At 44.4% G+C, this 18,803-nt stretch overlaps 1 protein-coding gene across 1 annotated transcript in view; it reads left to right on the top strand.

Moving 5' to 3' along the window:
• The window catches only part of BRINP1 (BMP/retinoic acid inducible neural specific 1), a 169,935-nt gene extending 155,243 nt beyond the window's left edge, over positions 1-14,692 (top strand). Inside the window, exon 8 of the mRNA XM_079113410.1 lies at positions 13,478-14,692. Coding sequence (XP_078969536.1) covers positions 13,478-14,618 — 1,141 coding nt within the window. The 3' untranslated portion in view covers positions 14,619-14,692. The remainder of the gene's footprint in view (positions 1-13,477) is intronic.
• Positions 14,693-18,803: the final 4,111 nt, after the last annotated feature.

Here is an 18,803-nt window from a genome sequence, read left to right as displayed (position 1 = left end):
TCCCCTCCCTCTTCGCCAGGATTACACTATTCACTCTTTGAATTTCAGACTATCCCCTGGTTTCTGAGGAGTGCTTGACTGATACACTGTAGCAGGTGGGCAACACCCTGCTGTCTGTCTCTACTGCATCTTGTATATCATTTTTTTCACTAACACTTTGCTGTATTTGCAATGATGTGTTTGATCCCAGACTTCTCTTACCGAGTCACGGATTCTTTGAGGGTGGAGACCCTAGTATCGTTTTGGTTTCTGTTTTGAGCTAACCAGTGAGTGTCTGCTGGTGACATGTAGCAGGCCTGGTACATACGGATGCAGCATGTGCTGAACTGAAGTGAGGAGGCATTTGGGATGGGAGCTGAAGGATGGCGGTGCTTTGAACTTGCAGTGAAGAGGATGGTTTTCTATTTAAGAAAACAATGCATACTTATGAAGAATTGAATGCGGGATTGATTCATCCAGACATGGGAAATTAGAAGTCAGGGAGACTATGTGCATCAAGATTAATTAAGTATACACTGGCTCTGGAACCAGTCTGGTATTAGATCCTGGTGAGTAGTGTGCTAAGTGTCCTCATCTCTAAAATAAGGATAATGACCTTCAAATGCAAATAATGATGATATCTTCTCCACATAGTCATGGTGAAGATTGCCCAAGATTCATATGTGATGTTCCCCTGCATAAAGTAAATGGTTAATAAATATTAGTACTTGGTGTAATTTGTTCTTACTGTTATGAGTAACTCCAGACCAGTGTGTTGGGATGAAATTATGGAGGGATTAAATACCTGTATGTCTTAATCTTATCTTAATCTTATCCCTTACAGAGCAATTAAATACCTGGCTATCTTAATCTTATCATTTAGTGATAGGAAGCTACTGGGAAGGAGAAATAAATGGTATGCTTTGGTCTCCTAAGCATTCTCTGGTAGCCATTTGGAAGATGAACTAGAGAACTGATGGACTCTTCCCCCTGAGTGTAAGGAGTTCAGTGTTCCTACCCTGTGTTGACATGAGCATCACCACTGAACAATCTACAATGGCACCTCAATGGCTGCCAGGTGGCTGGGCCCCATGCCCGAGGCGTCTGATTCAGCAGGTCTGGGATGGGTCTTAGGTTTGAGGTTATCCTGATGTTGCTCATCTTGGGACCACACAAACATTAGATGTGAGCTCCCCTCACTACACAAATGTAGTCTCACCTTGATGTATGTTTGGTACAAACCAAATAAAACTGAATGCCCCTAAGTGAATCCTACAGGATGTGGGAAAATGGAGAAACCAAGTTGTGCCTGTTGATGAGTAAGTTAAGAAAATGTTTAATTGAGGAAAAATAAACCAGAGAAAGGGTCAAGTTTGCACATTTCCAAACTTACTTGACAAAGAGTCCTTAAAGTTGTCAAGAGATTCTGTTCCTGGGGGTACAGGAGGACGCAGGCTGTGTGGTGTCATGCTCAGTTGGCAACTTCCCTTCCTGTCAATGGAGATCCCCAGTCCTCCAGATAGTCTTCTTCCAGTAGAGCTTCCAACACCTTCTGCCTAAGCAGCTGTTAATGGCTTTGCATCCCTGCAGGTAGCTTCCCCACTGAGAAGTGGCTTGACTGCTAACCAGCAGCTGCCACAGTAGCAGCAGGAAGGTGCTCCATTTCTGGCATAATTAGGAAATAAATTTACCCCATTTGGCTTAGGGACATTCCTAATCTTGAAAAGTAAACTATTCCCAAGACAAATACTTTAAGTATAGGTTGTTTTAAAGTTCTGCACTCCAGATTTTATCTGATTCTTGGCTTTGGTTTCTCAAGAACAAACTTTGGTTTCCCCATTTACAGATGAGAAAACTGACTCACAGAAATTAATGATATGCTTGAGATTATGAAATAATATTCCTTCTTTTGATGACTTCCTACACAGACATAGTCCTCTTGTCAGAATATTTATAATAATATTTGTACTGAATCAGCACTCACTTATTCATTCTTTCATTCAAAAGACACTTCATGAGTATCTACCAAGTTTCAGACGTTATAGGCATTATACAAGGGCTAGTGTTAGGCTGGAGAGCAAAACAAGGGGTACTCCATTCACAGAGAACTTGACATCTAGCAGACATAATAAAACTGACTGAGGACTGGTCCTCCCTCACACTTTACAATGGCAATCAGCTTTGGAAGGCTAGCTCACCAAAAACTATGAAATTATATGTCATACATGGAAGGGATCATCTTCTCTATTACCGTCATGTTATTAAAAACAGAGAGGAGAAATGTCCTGCCTGGAGTAACTGTATTAGTTTTTTTATACTGTTGTGTGATAAACTACCACACGTTTAGAGGTTAAAATGGCACTGGTTGATTATCTGAGTCCCCATGGGTATGAGTCTGGGTCTGTCATAGCTAGACATTCTGCTGAGATCAAGTTTTTGGTCAGACCAGGCTCTTCCCTGTATGCTCTGGGGAAGAAGGACTATCAAGCCTCTGCTGGTAGTTGGTAGAATTCGGCTTTGGAGTTGTGGGACTGGATTCATTTCCTTGCTGTTGGTTGACCAGAATTCATTCTGAGCTCCTAGACGTTGTGATCCAGTCATTGCATATGGCCCCTTCATCTTCAAAGGAATAAAGAAGTACCCTGCCCTTTTCATGCTTCAGACATCTCAGAGTTCTTCTGTCAACAAACAGAGATCATTCTCAGCTTCTTAAAGACTCATCTGATTAGATTAGGTCTACCCAGCTATACGTCCTGTCGTTAGTCGATTGCATCGTATAAAATTACACAATCACTGGAGTGGTATCTTGTCATAAGCACATGCCCTGGGGATTAGATCCTTGGATTTTGGAAAGGGAGAGAGCATTTTAGAATCCTCCCTAGAAAAGGAGCACGGCTCGGTCATTATAAAGTTGGAAAGAGAGATCCTGAGTTATCTTTGGGACCCGAGGCGCATGGTGTTCTGCATATCTATTGATCTATTACAGATTGACCTACATAGAGGGACTTAAAATGCCAATCTGCAAATATGTTCATGATCTGTGAGTCAGAAGTTTGTGCTGGGATTGCCTGGGAAACTCTATTGCACATGTAGGGGACTAGAGTTACTGGTGTTTGGCTAGCAGCTGGGCTAGGATGGAGGCTCCAGGAAGGTTTCACTCACTTGGCAATTTGCCTTACAGAGATGGTCAGAAGGCTGGACTTTACTGGATATTCCCCCTCTCTGGGTCTCCACATGGTCCTCCAACATGGTGGCCATATTGCTAGAAGGGATCTTTGAGCTCCAAGAGGACGTTTTCAAGAGACCGGTTGTAGAAGCTGCTTGTCCCTTCTGTTGGCTCTCTGCTGCCTTATTATCTTGGTTTAAAAAGTGACAGAATTAGTCCAGATTCAAGGAGAAGGTACATAGATTTCCTGTCTCTGTGGGAGGAATATCAAACCATCTGACATATATAGCAGGCTTTTAATTTGTTTATTTTTCCAGGGTGGCACATTTTAGTGCAGAGCAGAACACACTTCTCAGAGATCTTGTGAGGAAATGTTTTGTAATGCAAAGCTGCCCTTTAGAAACTTTGTCAACCAAGATTTCATTTAGTGAATTTATCTTAAGTTGAAAACCCTTGCTGTATGCTTCTCCTCAGGTGCATATTGAGTTGTTTGTGTCATTATTATTGTTGTTGGTTGTTTGTCTTGGAAGCCAGTTATAGGGGGACCATTTCCCATCTGTTGCTATTATTTTACTTTTTGATGGGTGTATATATAGTGTGGGTACTAGAAGATGAAAGGAAGATATACTTCCAGTTACTAAGTATTCCAGTTATGGAATAATCCCAAACATGCATTCTAGAACTGGTGGGGGGCAGTACCACAGAAAAAACCTGCTGTGAGATGGACCTGAGTGAACCCCCCATTGGCCAGTGACACCTCTCTTATTCTGACATTTTGCATATCCTGGAATTAGTGTCAGTTCAGACTCAGTGCCCAGTAATCTTCTAAAAGTGAACTATTTCCTTTCCCCAGTGCACAGTCCCCAGGTAAAATGTCATCAGTCCCATTGGAGAAGACTAGGAGAAGCATTAGCTGTGTAATTCTTGGCAATGAGCAGGAGCCTTCCATATAGGGAAGATTTTGGTGCTGGGCTTTCAGGCACAACTTGTGTGACCATCATGTCAGTCACTTCGTGTCTCAGGACTCAGTTTCCAATCTGTAGCATGGACCAGGTTTTGCCTAAGTATCATTCAGCTTTGGGATTCTGATATTCTACTACTACAAACCACCTTAAGGCTACTTCCCCCAGAGGTTACTTTGCTAAACCCTGACTATTGTGTGTGTGTGTGGGTGTGTGTGCTTTGAAGGTGGCAGTAGAGGTCTTGGTCCACAAATAAAGCCAGGCTATCCCAGGACAGCTGTCAGTCACCAGAGCCAACAAGTATCTCCCCGAATCATGTGGCAGTGAAACTTGAAAGCTAAAAATATCTTCAGCCTTTCTTTTCTTCTATTTATGGGGCAAAGAAGTGAGGCCCAACACCATGGTGCCCCAAGGGGTGGAGTCTGGATGAGGGGCAAGGAGTTGTGTGCTGTCGGCTGAGCACTACACCAGGTCCTTTAAGCCAGCACTGGCGGGGTGTCTCCATTGCACCCACATCCATTATTCTGCATTTGTAGCAAGTAGTGCAATTGACTCACTTTGTCGACCTAAGGCAAGAAAATAAGATCACCAGTTCCTTTTTATTGGTTTTAGTATTTTATTTTCCTGAAGCTTGGAAGAGAGTCTGGAGGCTCAGGGGATTGGATCAGAAATTGGACTGTTTTTACAATCTTTGTGGGTAGCTCTTTTCTTATCCTACTTCAGAGGTACCTCCTGACTCTTTTTCCCCACCTCCATCCTCCAAATCCATCCAACAAACTCACACTCGTACAAGTTATAATCCCCTGACATGACGCGTCCCTAGGGACCATCAGGACATTCTTCTCCTGTTTGAGCCTCAGCGTCTCAGGTTACCATGTGATTCACCATACCCTTTTAACCCAGCCTAGGACACAGAGAGGTCACGAAGATCGGAGCTAGACAACAAACTGCAGGACTTCGGAACCTTTGAAAGTGGAAGAAGACGATCATGTCTTGCTGCTTAAACACATTATTCTCATTGTTTTAAAGGATGTGTGTGGTTAGTGTCTCACAGAAGTATTACGCACTGAGAGCAATGTGAACACTGGCATATAGCAAGGTGAACGTTTACAAACTGAATTCACACACGCAAACAGTACCTGGATCAAGAAATAAGGCCTTCGACCAGTTGAAAGAAAAGAGAAGGGAAGGGAGGGGAAAAGAAAAGGAAAGAAAGAGGGCCTTCTCTGCACTGCAGCCCACGTGTCCTCTGAGCCCAGGGCATGATTACCTTCTCTGAGGGACTGAGTCTGCTCACTGTTACATCCACCCCAGGTCAATTTTGCCTTTTTAAAATGCAATGTGGACACTTTGTGTCTGGCTCTTTGGCCTTTTCACTCTTCAGTGCTGTCCCTCCATGTTGTCTTGTGGGGCTGTGACTTCCTCCTCCTCCAGGGTAGCCCATGGGGTGTGCAGACCCCATTGCATTGCCCATGGCCATTTCCCTAGTCTCCAGCTTGGGGCTCTCACAATGCGGCTACGATCATGCTCACATCTCTTGGCAGGCTTAGGGAGGTACACATTGCACTGGGTACTACTATAGGAGGAATTGCTGGGACAGAGTATTTACATATTCAGCTTCCTTGATGCTTTAGTAAATACTCGCAGTTTCCCAAAATTGCTGAACCAAATAACATTATAGAGTCTTGTTCACTCCACATCTTTGCCAATATTTGGCATTTTCGACCATTTTTATTTTATCTTTCAATTTTATTTTAGCCATCCTGATGCAGCAATATCTCATTGCACTTTTAATATGCATTGTCCTGATGATGAATGAATTTGGGTTTCATGTGCTTATTGGCCTGTTGAATATCCATTTTTATTATGATGTGACTGCATCTACAATTTGCTTATGTTCCCTTTATGCTAATGATTTTCTTACTAATTTGTAGTACTTTATGTAATGTCTTCTTCTATTTAAATGGCTAAAACAAAAGATCATAAGCTGGCTGTCTTATAAGTAACAGAATGTTTTTCTTGCTGTTCTGGAAGCTAGGAAGTCCAAGAAGAAGGCATTAACAAATTTGGTGTTGGGCAAGGAATTTGGGATTCTCCATATAGCTCTGGATGAGGAGTCTCTCTCCCACCCTGAATATAAGGACACTAACTGCTTTAATGAGAGCTTCACCCATATGATCTAATGACCCCCCAAAGGCAACACCTACTCACACCATCACCCTGGGGATTAGGATTCCAACCTCTGAATGTGGGGGACCCCTAACATTCATATATTATGAATTTCATATATTATGAATCCAATCTTTTGTTGGCTGGATTATTCCAAATATAGTCTATCATTGAGAATTAGGTTTTTCCTCTCTGATAAGTGGCTTAAAGAAATCTTCCCTACTCTGATATCATGAATAGATTTTCCCTGTGTTCTTTGGTTGTTGTTATTGTTTCACTTACGTCTGCAATCCATCTACTTTGATTCTGGGGAACAGAAGAAGTTAAGTATCAAAATTCCTTTTGTTTAATGTTGATATCCAACTGGCCTAGCAGCATTTGTTGAATTCTTCCTTCCCTGGATTTTTACACCTATAATTACTGATTTCAAGGGGACCATTTGCCATGTGAGCTGAAGAGGAGCACAGGAGATTATTTTCATGAGAGACAGTATGCACCTACTATATGTCAGGAGCTCTCTGTATACGTCATCTTACCTAAGCCTCAGAATATCCTTGAAAGGGGTGTGTTATAATTCTGTTCTGCAGTTGATACAACAGAAGCTTAGAAAAGACCAGCAATTAGTTCAAGGTTAAATAATGAGTAGCAGAGCTCAGATTCAGGATTCAATATGTATATTTTTTTTGTCTCCCTGACTCCAAAGCCCACGTCTAGCACTTTCCTGTGCAAGTATCATAATGGCAGTGTTCACTAGAACTATGGAGAGTGAACAGCTAGTGAGACTAGGACATTATGCTACAATCAACTTGGCTGGTCTAGTACATGAGAGGGATATTTTCACCCGAGTCATTTATAAAACATGGCTGCTCCTGGCCCTCCGTAATGATAATGGTCAGTCATAACTTCCTTGCACTGGAAACCTCCCAGGCGTTTTGCATATTCAATTCTGCTTCTCAAGGTGCAAAGTAGGTATTACCTTCCCCATTTGACAGATAAATGAGTCAAAGAGGACAGATGAGTTATTCAAGGTCACATAGCAAGGTCTAATAGCCAAGGTTATACAGTGCTAGAGAGGATCCTGCATGTACTTCCCCCACGCCCTCAGGCAGGGCTTTGAGATAGATAGTACTGTGCATCAGCACTGTGCTTCACACTTAGTACTGTGCTAAGCACTTTAGCCCCTTACAAGCCACTCCTTTCTTTGGGAGCCTTGTGTTTGGAGTCCTTCCTGGTCCAGCCCATCTGCTGTCCTGGAAGGATGGTAAGTGCTCCTGCACCCCCCTGCTTTCAACCCTGCTGTCGTCCTGAGGCTTCAGGCTGCTTCCTTCACTTGTCTTCAGTGCGACCATGCCCCAAAGCAAAGTGCTGCATTTGAATATGCAGCTGATGTCGCCTGTCACCTCCTTGCAGACACAGAACTCTGTAATTGCAAAAATCGTTTCATAATCCTCCCCAATTAAGCTCCTGACAACCTAATTTTAAAGACCCCACTGGATTTTCACGTGGCTGCTCTCCTCGTTCTTCCTTCCGCTCTTCACCCCTGCCCTCCAGGAGGAAGACCTGTTGCCTTCTGTCTACGGTTCCAAACTGGAAAATATCCTCAGCCGGGCGCGAGGCCATAGAACCTCGGTTTGGTCTTTTCTTCCTAGTGGTTATGAGCCACTTGAGGAGGTTCTGATATCACGTGAAGGACTGGGAGAAGAGGGGAGCATGGGTTATTAAGGCTATGATAGAAATTCAAACAGGGAATGATTAAAAGCTAACTGTTTATCAAGGAAAAGTGATGAACAGACTGGGTCTGATGGCCAGTTATAATTCATACTAGCACATCTATAAACCTCCTTCCAGCTAAGCCCCAAGCACTCTGGCACCATTGACATATTCATCTTCTATCAGCACCGTCCTTTAACACACACACACACACACACACACACACACACACACACAGCACAACAAAAGAACAGAGCGTCCTCAGAAACCTAAGAACAACCATTTGTCCCCTCAGTTTAGTCTCTGGTCTGTAGAGTCTACGTTTTGTGCAGCCACGCAGAATTACTCAGATACCCATTACAATGGCAGAGAAATGCCAGAGAGGGATACAGGACACAGATAAAAGAATAATTCAGAACTGCAATTTCTTTCTTTCTTTCTTTTTTTCATTTCCTCTACACTTTTGAAAACACACTCCTGGTAGGCAAATAAAGAGTTATGGATTAGAGTTTTCTATTTTAGCCTAGAACTGGCTCCCGCTTCCTTGGCATGCCATTTGTATGATCTTCCCTAAAATGGCACAGGCCAGGCACTGCATTCCCATCTTAGGCAAAACCTCCAATTAAAATCAGCGGGGAGGTTGCTTGAATTAGGAATCCCAGCCAGAGCTCCCCAGCCCGGTTCTGAAAGGGAGATGTGAGCCTTTGAAAGCGCTGATGGGAAGCCCTGGGTGGCAGAGCCTCTGTCCTCCAAATGACGAGCAGCTTCATGGGGAGACCTGTCATGTTGCCAAAAGATCCTGGCTGAGGTAAAGACAGAGCCCGCAGGGGAGTAGCAGAGGTGTCTCCGTGGCCCTGAGCCTAGTTTATCTGGTAGTCTAGGGTTTTGAGGATAAGGAATGGATAGCAGGGTAACTGAAGGAGCATTGGTTGGGTTTAGATCCAGAAAGGCTGAACTCTGGCCTGTTGTGCTCATGCTGTGTGACCATGGGTGAATCACAATGCCTCTCTGGCCTTCAACCCCTTCATCAGTGAAATGGAAATCAGGAGAGTCCTATCTCATGGGGTGATGTAAAGATAAAGAGGTGACTGCCCTGAAGTCAAAAACACTTGAGAAACACTGTTCTCCCATCTCAGTAACCAAGTCTCCGTGTTCGGGTCTGAACATGAGGGAGATGGGCTGAACATTTGCAAGCCTTCTTGAAAGTTCTCTGCTTCTGTGATACGAGCTACTCCATTTGGTGCCATTGTGGGGGCTTATCAATCAGGCGCCAGGGGTTTCCACTTTAGAAATGAAAACGCAGCTTCCTGCCATGCCCTCCTTCCCCCCGCCGCCCTCCCTACTCTCTGCTGGCCCCTCATCAGAATGAACTGAAATCTCATCCAACAGAGAGATGCTGATTTGGAGGTATCGGAGTTCAACTTTGGATGCAAATGGAAGACACTAGGGATCCCTAGGGACCAAGAAAAGCATTTTAAAATCCGATCCTTGTTGCCTGGCACTGACAGTCAGTTTTGTGAGACCCTCCCATCCGGAGCTGGCCTATTAAGCTGCTTCTCTGTTGCCAGGGTTGAGGCAGGCTGTCACCAGTCAACCTGGGAAATGGTATTTATAGATCACAGTCCCTCCTATCCTGGGTCCCTAGTCTCTTCCCTGTGCACTTGTCGGTGAGCCCCAATTATCTGTGAATGGAGGAGAGGGACCCTGGCAGGTCCAGAGGAAGCAAGGAATGTGATAATAGGTCCTTCACATGCTCAAACTTTCTGTGTTTTTCCGTTATCTCAATTTATTTCTCATCTGGTGGCTTGCTTCCTCCTTACCTGCCATATTGTGATAATTTCACGTGGTTTGCAGCAGAAAGCACCCCCATGCCAGAGGTAGAGTCTGGTGTTTGAAAACTGTGGGATCTTAGACAAGTTATCTCACATCCCAAGGACTCAGTATCTGCAGGGCTGGGACAGCTCCCCATGTTGCTCAGGGGACATGGGTATGAAGAGCCTCCAGCACCACGCCTGTTGTACAGTGAGTGCTCAGTAGCTGTAAGGCACAGACTCCCTCAGGTGGATCAGAGTGCCACCTGCAGAGTTGTGACTCTCAATGGTTATCATTCAGAGCGCCATCTGGAGATGGAGAAGGTATAGGAGATTGTTCAGATCAAGGCCAATTTCACATTACTGGAGTTTTCTTGTATTAAAAACAAATACACCAAAAAAAAAAAAAAAAAATGGAATGAGCTTGATATAACCAGAAGTACTGAAAAACAATGAAGTGCTCATGACCTTGGGGATGAGGCTTCCTAGTAACATTGGTTCCTCTCTGACATGGGAGAGGGATGCACCACAAGCCCACTCCCAGGAGGCCCATCCAATGTCCACGCTCCCTGGATCTGTGAGTTCTGACCAGTGATTCTCAGCAGAGGGATTCCGTTTCTGTACTGCCCACTCTTGCTGAGTCCCTTCACCTTCTGCCCTGCCAGTGGCTCTGGAAGCCCCTGCTGCTCCTCTGCTCCACCTGCTCCCCGTCACTCTGACCCCAGGTCTTTTCCTCTTCTCTGACCATCCTTCCCCAGCTCCACCTTTCCCCTTCCTCCTTCCCGCAGCCTTGCCCTCGGGGCTCCCCCTGAAGCCACCTCCTTTCCAAGTCCTCTCGATGTATCATTAATGCCTTCTTTGATGCAGCCCACAACCTCATGATTATTCTGAGGTCAGGAGATGCAGGTGCCGCGCAGCTCGCTGATGCCTCTCAGAGGGCCTCTGTCCGCAAGCCCTCCTGCTCGACAGGGCTGGAATCCTAATGGGCCCCCAGCCCCACTGCTGGTGGCAGCATCGCCAGGAACTTTCATCTTTCCAGGCTCCCCCTCCCGAGGATTCTGAGAGTGTGGCCACAATGAGGCATTGATTCAAGGAGTGGGGGCTGCAGCCACGACAAAGGGTCCCAATGATGAGACACGGGAAAGGGGGCGCCCTACGGGGTTATAGAATGCCTTGCAGATGGGGACAGAGGAGCTCTAAATGGGGTACTGTCCTGTCACTTGGAGAGGGAGTGACAGGAGCAAGTGTGGGCCATTTGAAAGAGGCATTTTGAAATGACGCTCTTGTCAGATGGAATCACGCAATCAGAGCCGCGTGGAGGGCCCCTGCAGCTCACAAAAATATCAGATGACTCATACCCCAATATTCAGTCAACGTTCTGGTTCGGGAGGTGAGAGCCACACAGCTCATTATCATTCCAGCTCCGTGTTCCTGGAGGCTGGGCCCGCTGCTGTTCTCCAGGCTGTAATAGGATTGGTCTCACGAAGCAGAGGCCAGGGAGGCCTGGAGCGCTGTGGGCGGATGGTATGGAAAACTGACACTGCAGTCCTGGGGGGGGGACAGAGAAGTTTGTTTTGTCTTCCTTTAATGAAAAATATTAATACTCTTTGTTCATTCACTCGGCAAACATTCATTCGTTCAGGGAATGTTGATAGAGCCAGGCTCTGGGCTGGGTGCTCGGGGAAGGAGAGGGCCGTCCTCTGAAGCCTAAAAGCTCGGAGGGAAACTGGGAAGGAGATGAGGGGTCCCACATCTGGGGCGTTGTGGGGTGGTCTGTGTTGCCAGGGGCAGGAACGGTTCTGCGGATTTAAAAGGCAGAGAGTTTCAAAAAGCTAATTATTCCTCCATTTTCTCTCAGCTGATAAGCAACTCCATTGAAGCAAAGCAGGCCAGGAAGCCATTTCAACAGTATCCATTTTCAAATGGATATTACAAAATGGCTTCCCTCACACTGGAGAGAGATAGCGAAATCCTTGAGAGTGTCTCAATGCCTTCAAAGGAAATGCTTATTCTCTGGGATAAGAGTACTCTTTTATTACTACCTTTTCCATAATTGCTCTATGCTGGGCTTTTCTAAGCTCTTTAAATATATTATCTCACTGTATCCTCTCACCAGCCACACAAGATGAGCTTTATTATCCCCAGGGTAGATATGGAGACTGAGGCCTAAAGCGATGAAGTGACTTGCTCCCAGCTCCAGAAGTGAGTTTAAACTCAATTCTACTTGGGCTCATATCCGTGCTTGTCAGCACCAGGCTCCACCATGCCTTGGTCGTGGCTCATTGGTGTAAATGACAGACACATGTTCTGCTACCTGTTCCCCCCCCAAGGACAGAATGGGGAAAATCAGCTGCTGGGTCCAGTTTCCTAAGATGAAGATCCTGATCCACAGATACCCACCATTGTCACTGTCCACATCACCATCACACAGGGGCCTTAGGAAAGGTCTTCCTGACTCTTGATTGGCTGCTACTGCAGAAAGCAATAACTACAAGCCAGGAGTTGCCTCTACTCACTGGTCCTGTGACTCAGAGTCCATCACCTCACCCTGAGCATCTGTCACCCTGTCCACAAAACAGACCTGACAGACCCTTTGTGGGAATAACGGGAGCTAAGTCTTATCAAGCTCTTAATACTTACCAAGATTGGAGCTAAGCCTTCCCATGAAAATTCATGTGATCCTCACCACAACCCCGTGCTGTGACTGGAGGTGAGGGCCACTGCCCAGCATTACCTCAGCTCATGTGGAAGAGCCAGGGTCTGAGGCCATCTCTCACTGGCCTCCAGTCTCAAGCTGTTTTGGGGGTGTTGTTGTGAGGCTCAAGTAGGAAAATGGCAGTGACTGTGTGCTGTGCAGGGTAAAAAGTGCTCGACACATGTAAGGAGTTATTTGTGGCGTGGAAGACGGCCAAGAGGCAACTTGCACAGAAATGAGGAAAGATGAGAGGCCTCCAGGCTGACTGCCTGGTGTATGTGTACCTCTTTTTCTGTTGCTTCTTATCTGAGCACATATCTGTCTTCATTGGAATCTGGGTACAGATTCTGGTATCATTTAGAATGCTGAGGGGCAGCCAGGCCTAGGCATGCATGTGGCCTTGGAATGCCACTGAATTGAGAGTGTGGAGCGCTGGAGAAATGAGTGAAATACCATCTTTCTTGCATGTTTTGAGAACACCACTGTGAGAATCATGCAAGGTCATCAGTAGGGGGGCACGACGTGATTTCTAAAATACGACAAAGTATAACTTGTTTTTTGTTGAAGTTGTCGAATGTTATATAACCCTGTTGGAAGTGAGTTGAAATCATCTGATATGGATTAAAAGAAATAACCTCTAAGGTCCTGTCCACTGCTGGTGGTGGTGGTGTTGTTGTTTACAATTTCTTATCATCCATAAAGATTACTTATGGTTAACACTTTCATTTCCTAAACCAAACTTCTTTGGGACTGTTTGCACATTAGAACAGAGAGGTACAATACTATACAGCTGGTTTGTGGCACTACAAAGAGCTGTGATGTGGTCTTTACAACGTATATTCATTGTTTTTCCTATTTGAACTGTTCCCACCCCCCCCCATCTTGTCACTTTGGGGATGGCTCCGATTTCCATTATCATTTGTACAGAGCAACCCAGGGCCCCACCATGGTGGTTAATGTTCTCCATTTCTCCTCTATCCTCCAGGACAATTCAACAGTGGCTTGCAAGGGTCCAGTCGCTTCTCTACTGCAATGAGAATGGGTTTTGGGGAACGTTCCTGGAGAGCCAGAGGAGTTGTGTGTGCCACGGTAGCACCACCCTGTGCCAGCGTCCCATCCCCTGCATCATCGGAGGGAACAACAGCTGCGCCATGTGCAGCCTGGCCAACATCTCTCTGTGTGGCTCCTGCAACAAGGGCTACAAGCTGTACCGAGGCCGCTGCGAACCACAGAACGTGGACTCTGAGCGGAGCGAGCAGTTTATCAGCTTCGAGACCGACCTGGACTTCCAGGACCTGGAGCTGAAGTACCTGCTGCAGAAGATGGACTCGCGCCTCTACGTCCACACCACCTTCATCAGCAATGAGATCCGCCTGGACACCTTCTTCGACCCTCGGTGGCGCAAGCGCATGTCCCTCACTCTCAAGAGCAACAAGAACCGCATGGACTTCATACACATGGTGATCGGCATGTCCATGCGCATCTGCCAGATGCGCAACAGCAGCCTGGACCCCATGTTCTTTGTCTACGTCAATCCCTTCAGCGGGAGCCATTCGGAGGGCTGGAACATGCCCTTTGGGGAATTTGGCTACCCACGTTGGGAGAAGATCCGTCTCCAAAACAGCCAATGCTACAACTGGACTCTCCTGCTGGGCAATCGGTGGAAAACGTTTTTTGAGACGGTCCACATCTACCTACGTAGTCGGACTCGGCTACCTACTCTGCTGCGTAATGAGACTGGCCAGGGCCCGGTGGACCTGTCTGATCCCTCCAAGAGGCAGTTCTACATCAAGATCTCGGACGTGCAGGTGTTCGGGTACAGCCTGAGGTTCAACGCCGACCTCCTCCGCAGCGCGGTGCAGCAGGTCAATCAGTCCTACACGCAGGGCGGACAGTTCTACTCCTCTTCGTCCGTGATGCTCCTCTTGTTGGATATTCGGGACCGAATTAATCGCCTGGCCCCTCCTGTGGCCCCGGGGAAACCCCAGCTGGACCTGTTCTCCTGTATGCTGAAACACCGCCTGAAACTGACCAACAGCGAAATCATCAGGGTGAACCACGCCCTGGACCTCTACAACACCGAGATCCTCAAACAGTCGGACCAGATGACAGCCAAACTCTGCTAACGGGGGACCCCTGGCCGTGGACTTTCCCTTTTGTTGTACAAACACAACAGAACAAAACAAAGCAAAACAAAAAACAAAAACAAAAACAAAACAAAACACAAAAATTTGTAAAATGTAATTAATATTCAAAGAAAAGGAGGAAAATCTTCATTTGTTGGAAACTCAAACGTTCTAGCAACTGTATAAAACCGTCGGGCATGTTTGTTACTTCTATACTCTGTCATGAAGAAGGGTCTCAGCCTTTGGTGGAGCTGTGAGGGAGTAGCTCGGTAGGCCTCAGGTGCTGTCTGGAGGGGGGAGAGGGAGAGCTTATGCAATGAATTGTAAAGATCTCTGCTGTGCAGGTGCTAAGATTAAACACTAAAGAGAGAGAGAGAGAGAGAGATATGTAATGTACAACTGACACTGCCATTTTTCCTTGTGGGAGGAAATGGACATAGATAAAGAAGATATTTCTTCGGTTAAGATTTCTTCCCTCTTTATGCTTAATTCCTTGTGGTTTTATTGACTCAAACAGGGGTGGGAGGATGCAATGACACTACTATCTTACCCATATGGCTTCTTTTCTTCTCAATAAATGCAAACTGATGGAAGCTGACCAGCAGGTGGGTTTGGGAGAAGGAGGAGACACAGTCACATAAACACAGGACAATAAGTGACCTCAGATACTAGCGCCTGCAAACTCTTTAGTAGGAAAAATAGGCTCAGAGAGGAATGACATACCCATGGTAACACCCACAACAACTTCCTGAATTGAGTGTGAATCCTGCTTTCTGACACCTTAGCTCTGTACCTTCTTCCAAATCACACTGGCCACTTTTGTGTTTTTCCCCTACAACAAAGCTGCCAAGGGCTAAATTGTTCTCTCTGATAGTCATTTTTCATGTGTGAAGAAGTTCCTCCTGCTACTTTCTCCAAAAAGAAATAGTGTAGTGTCAGATTGCCTACAACTGCTTTTCATATTTGAAGCTTTAGTTTGACTAAAATCAATGACCAAAATTAAAAAAACATACTAATGTGAGTTTTAGTATTGCCTTGGTCTACCATTAGTCTGCAACACAGGGTTCCTCAAGTAAGAATCGAAAGTACTTTTCATTTGATTAACTCTTAATACACATGTATATGTACCCACACCCACCTGCCCTTCTGCACAAAAGCATAAACACTGCCACCTCTCTGGCATCTGTTAAAAATGAGAAGCCATGTGAAGGACTTGAGAGTCAATAGAAATAAGAGACTCAAGGAAGAAAGCTTATCTCATAGAACTTTTGAAGAGAATTTGAGCAGACACTGCTTCTTAATCTCTGGGGGTTCAGCATTCATCCTTTTGCTGGAGATTGCTGGTAAGAGGTGCATCCCAACCATCTGGATCTTCATTTCCGCATTGGCAGCAAACTTCAGAATCACAAAAATTTAGAGTTGGAAGAGAAAACAGGACTATTTGGTTTAAGCTTCTGCTCAGTGCAAATTTCTTCTTCATCTTTCTTGGGAAGTCACCACTGTTCCCTGATTGGGCCACTGAGGGGACAGGAAGCTAATTAGTTCTATTTTCCATTTTTCTTATATTCCTTTACAGAAGGGAAGCAATAACTCTCATTCCAGCTTAGAAAAAGAAGCTAGCAATTAGAATATCTTTCCATACATTGACCATCTTGCCTACCTCCAATTCTGGAGGGTACATTTGTCTCCCACGGTAACGTTATTCTAGATAAAATACAGAGACTTGTCTTTGCAGTCACCTGAGTCTGTGACAGTATGATACAAAGAGAACACCATCCCTGATGTACTTTATTTTAAAGTGAAAATGGAAGACTTTAATGCATAAATGGTGAAGTATTATCCAGTTTAAGTATGAGTAGAAGAATTTTTTTCTAGAATAGTAAATTCCAACTTTAATGTTCTCATTTTTAGTATGAATTAGCATACATTTTATGCCATCTTTCACAATTAGCATGCACTTCACACTTACATAAATTTTGGACTTTGGCTTTTAAGAGGGTTCAGTGTTCATTTAGGGTAGAAATCCTTTGCCAGAGATCACATCACGGATTATCCATCAAACACAAGATTTTGCAGATGTCCAGTAAATCATCACACATTTTTTTCAGCACCTAAGAGGTGACTGGAGAACATCAGATATATAACTATTTGTAAGTAAATGGTACATGCTTTTGTGCCACTTAAAAATTAATGAAACACACACACAAACCTATTACAAAGAACAATACTTAGTACTCTAATACAAGTACTATCATGGAGCCAGGAACAGAATGGAGCCCTGGGGAAGTTACTGACTGTTCGTGAGGTTGGAAAATAGTTTCGTAGAAGAAATGTTTTCCTTTTGAGTGTTGAGGAATGATCAGTAGTTGAACCAGTAGATAGGAACATTGAATGACCAAAGAAACCATGAATGTGAAAATGAACATATTAAGAGGCTTCTTAAGGACACTTTTTAAAAGTGTTATTTTAAATGGTAAACCTACGTGATTCGATAAAAGAATACGAAGCAATCATCCATAGTTAATGTGAACTGGAGAATGAATTTCAGACTCTTCTGCAGTTGCCTTCCCTCCTTTTCTCCTTCGTCTTCACCTTCCCCTCTTCCGTAGATTCTGAATGGAATGACCCTCATATTTGCTCAGCACTTTACAGATTACTAGACAATCTTCATCTTCACTTGCTACCTACACCTCATCACAATGCAGTTAGGACCCTCAACCTGAGTTCTTCACCAGACTTCACCAACTGAATGGGAAAATCCTTTGCTCTTCACCTTGAAAGTATTAGCTCAATCACTTCGTCTTAGAGAATACAGCCATGTCTAATGATTGGTAAGGTCATGGAAATAGAGAACATTTCAAGGAGAAACATTCAGACATCAGAAATTTATTCTAAGGTGAGAGAAAAATACTTTGCTATGAAGGGCAACAAAGTTTTGTGGATCTCCAAATGCCTCTTGCTTGGCACTTTGAACTAACAAGGGTTTCCCTCTATCTGGGAGGAAGAGAAGGCTGGAGGCTTCAAGTGAGATTTTAATTCAATTAGTGTCTTACCAATTTGATGCAGCACTAAGGACCTGCAGTCTCTGATTAATATGCTGATGCTAAGACACAAGAGTGAACAGAATGCCCATTTGGATAAGGCCTGGCAGCAAAGCATGCCATTGCCATGGAAACCACAGAAAGCCATTAATTAGCTATCAAGTAAAATCATTGAAAAATACTGGACCCTGGTATATCTGCCCCTATTAAAAAGAAGGGCAAGAAGAGGGTCACACTAACAGTAAGGATCCCTTTGGCAGTTAAAATCATAGTCACAAGAGACTACATGTTGCAAAGTGAAGAAAAGATTGACATATAAAACAAATGGACACAATAAGAATGAAGCTTTGGGATTATTCAAGTCCAAGAATGTAATTTGGAATGTGCAATACTTCTTGAGGTGTCTATACTGATAAAATCATCTCCATGAAAAACATTTTAAGCCTATTATCTGTTCTGTGGAAAGTAAGTGATAATATGGATCCACTAGATGGTGATAAATGATCAGGGGAAGAGATCAGACCATCAAAGGGTGAGGAGCCATTAACCCCTAATACAATAGGTGCAGATCATATATCTTTCAGATTAACAGAGGAAAAATTAAAAACTGAGAAGGCAGAAAAAGAGAAAAATTAAAATAATCAGACACATATGAACAGATACAATGACAAAACTCTCTGCACGGAAAATCACAATAAATGTAACTGGATAAAACTAATCAGTAAAAAACAGGTTGTCAGATTGTAAGTTGCAAATTACAGAACAGGCAATAAAACATACACTAGACAGAAACATACGCTAGGTTAAAAATGGTCCATTTATCTGGAGAAATGAACAGAAAATGGGATACATTGAAGATTCTTAGGGCTAAAGGGGTCTTTAAAAATGTTTAAAATTTCAACTGTCAGAGATTAAGGACTTATATTCAGTTATTCTGAGACCTTTGAACACTGACTATACGTTTAGCTCCCTTTACATCATCTCAGAGTGAAAGGTTGTTAGCCCAATCGCCATGGCCCCTGACATTTCACCTGCTTCATTATGAAACTCACATGCACGAAACATCTCTATCTCTCATTGTCTCTCACTCTCTCTCCCTCCCTCTCTCCATTTCTTTTGCTTGTCGCAAAAATCACATGTATGG

This window comes from Sciurus vulgaris (genome assembly GCF_902686455.1).
Source record: "Sciurus vulgaris genome assembly, chromosome: 15".
Classification (NCBI taxonomy): Eukaryota; Metazoa; Chordata; class Mammalia; order Rodentia; family Sciuridae; genus Sciurus; species Sciurus vulgaris.
This window is presented reverse-complemented; position numbering and strand designations above follow the sequence as displayed.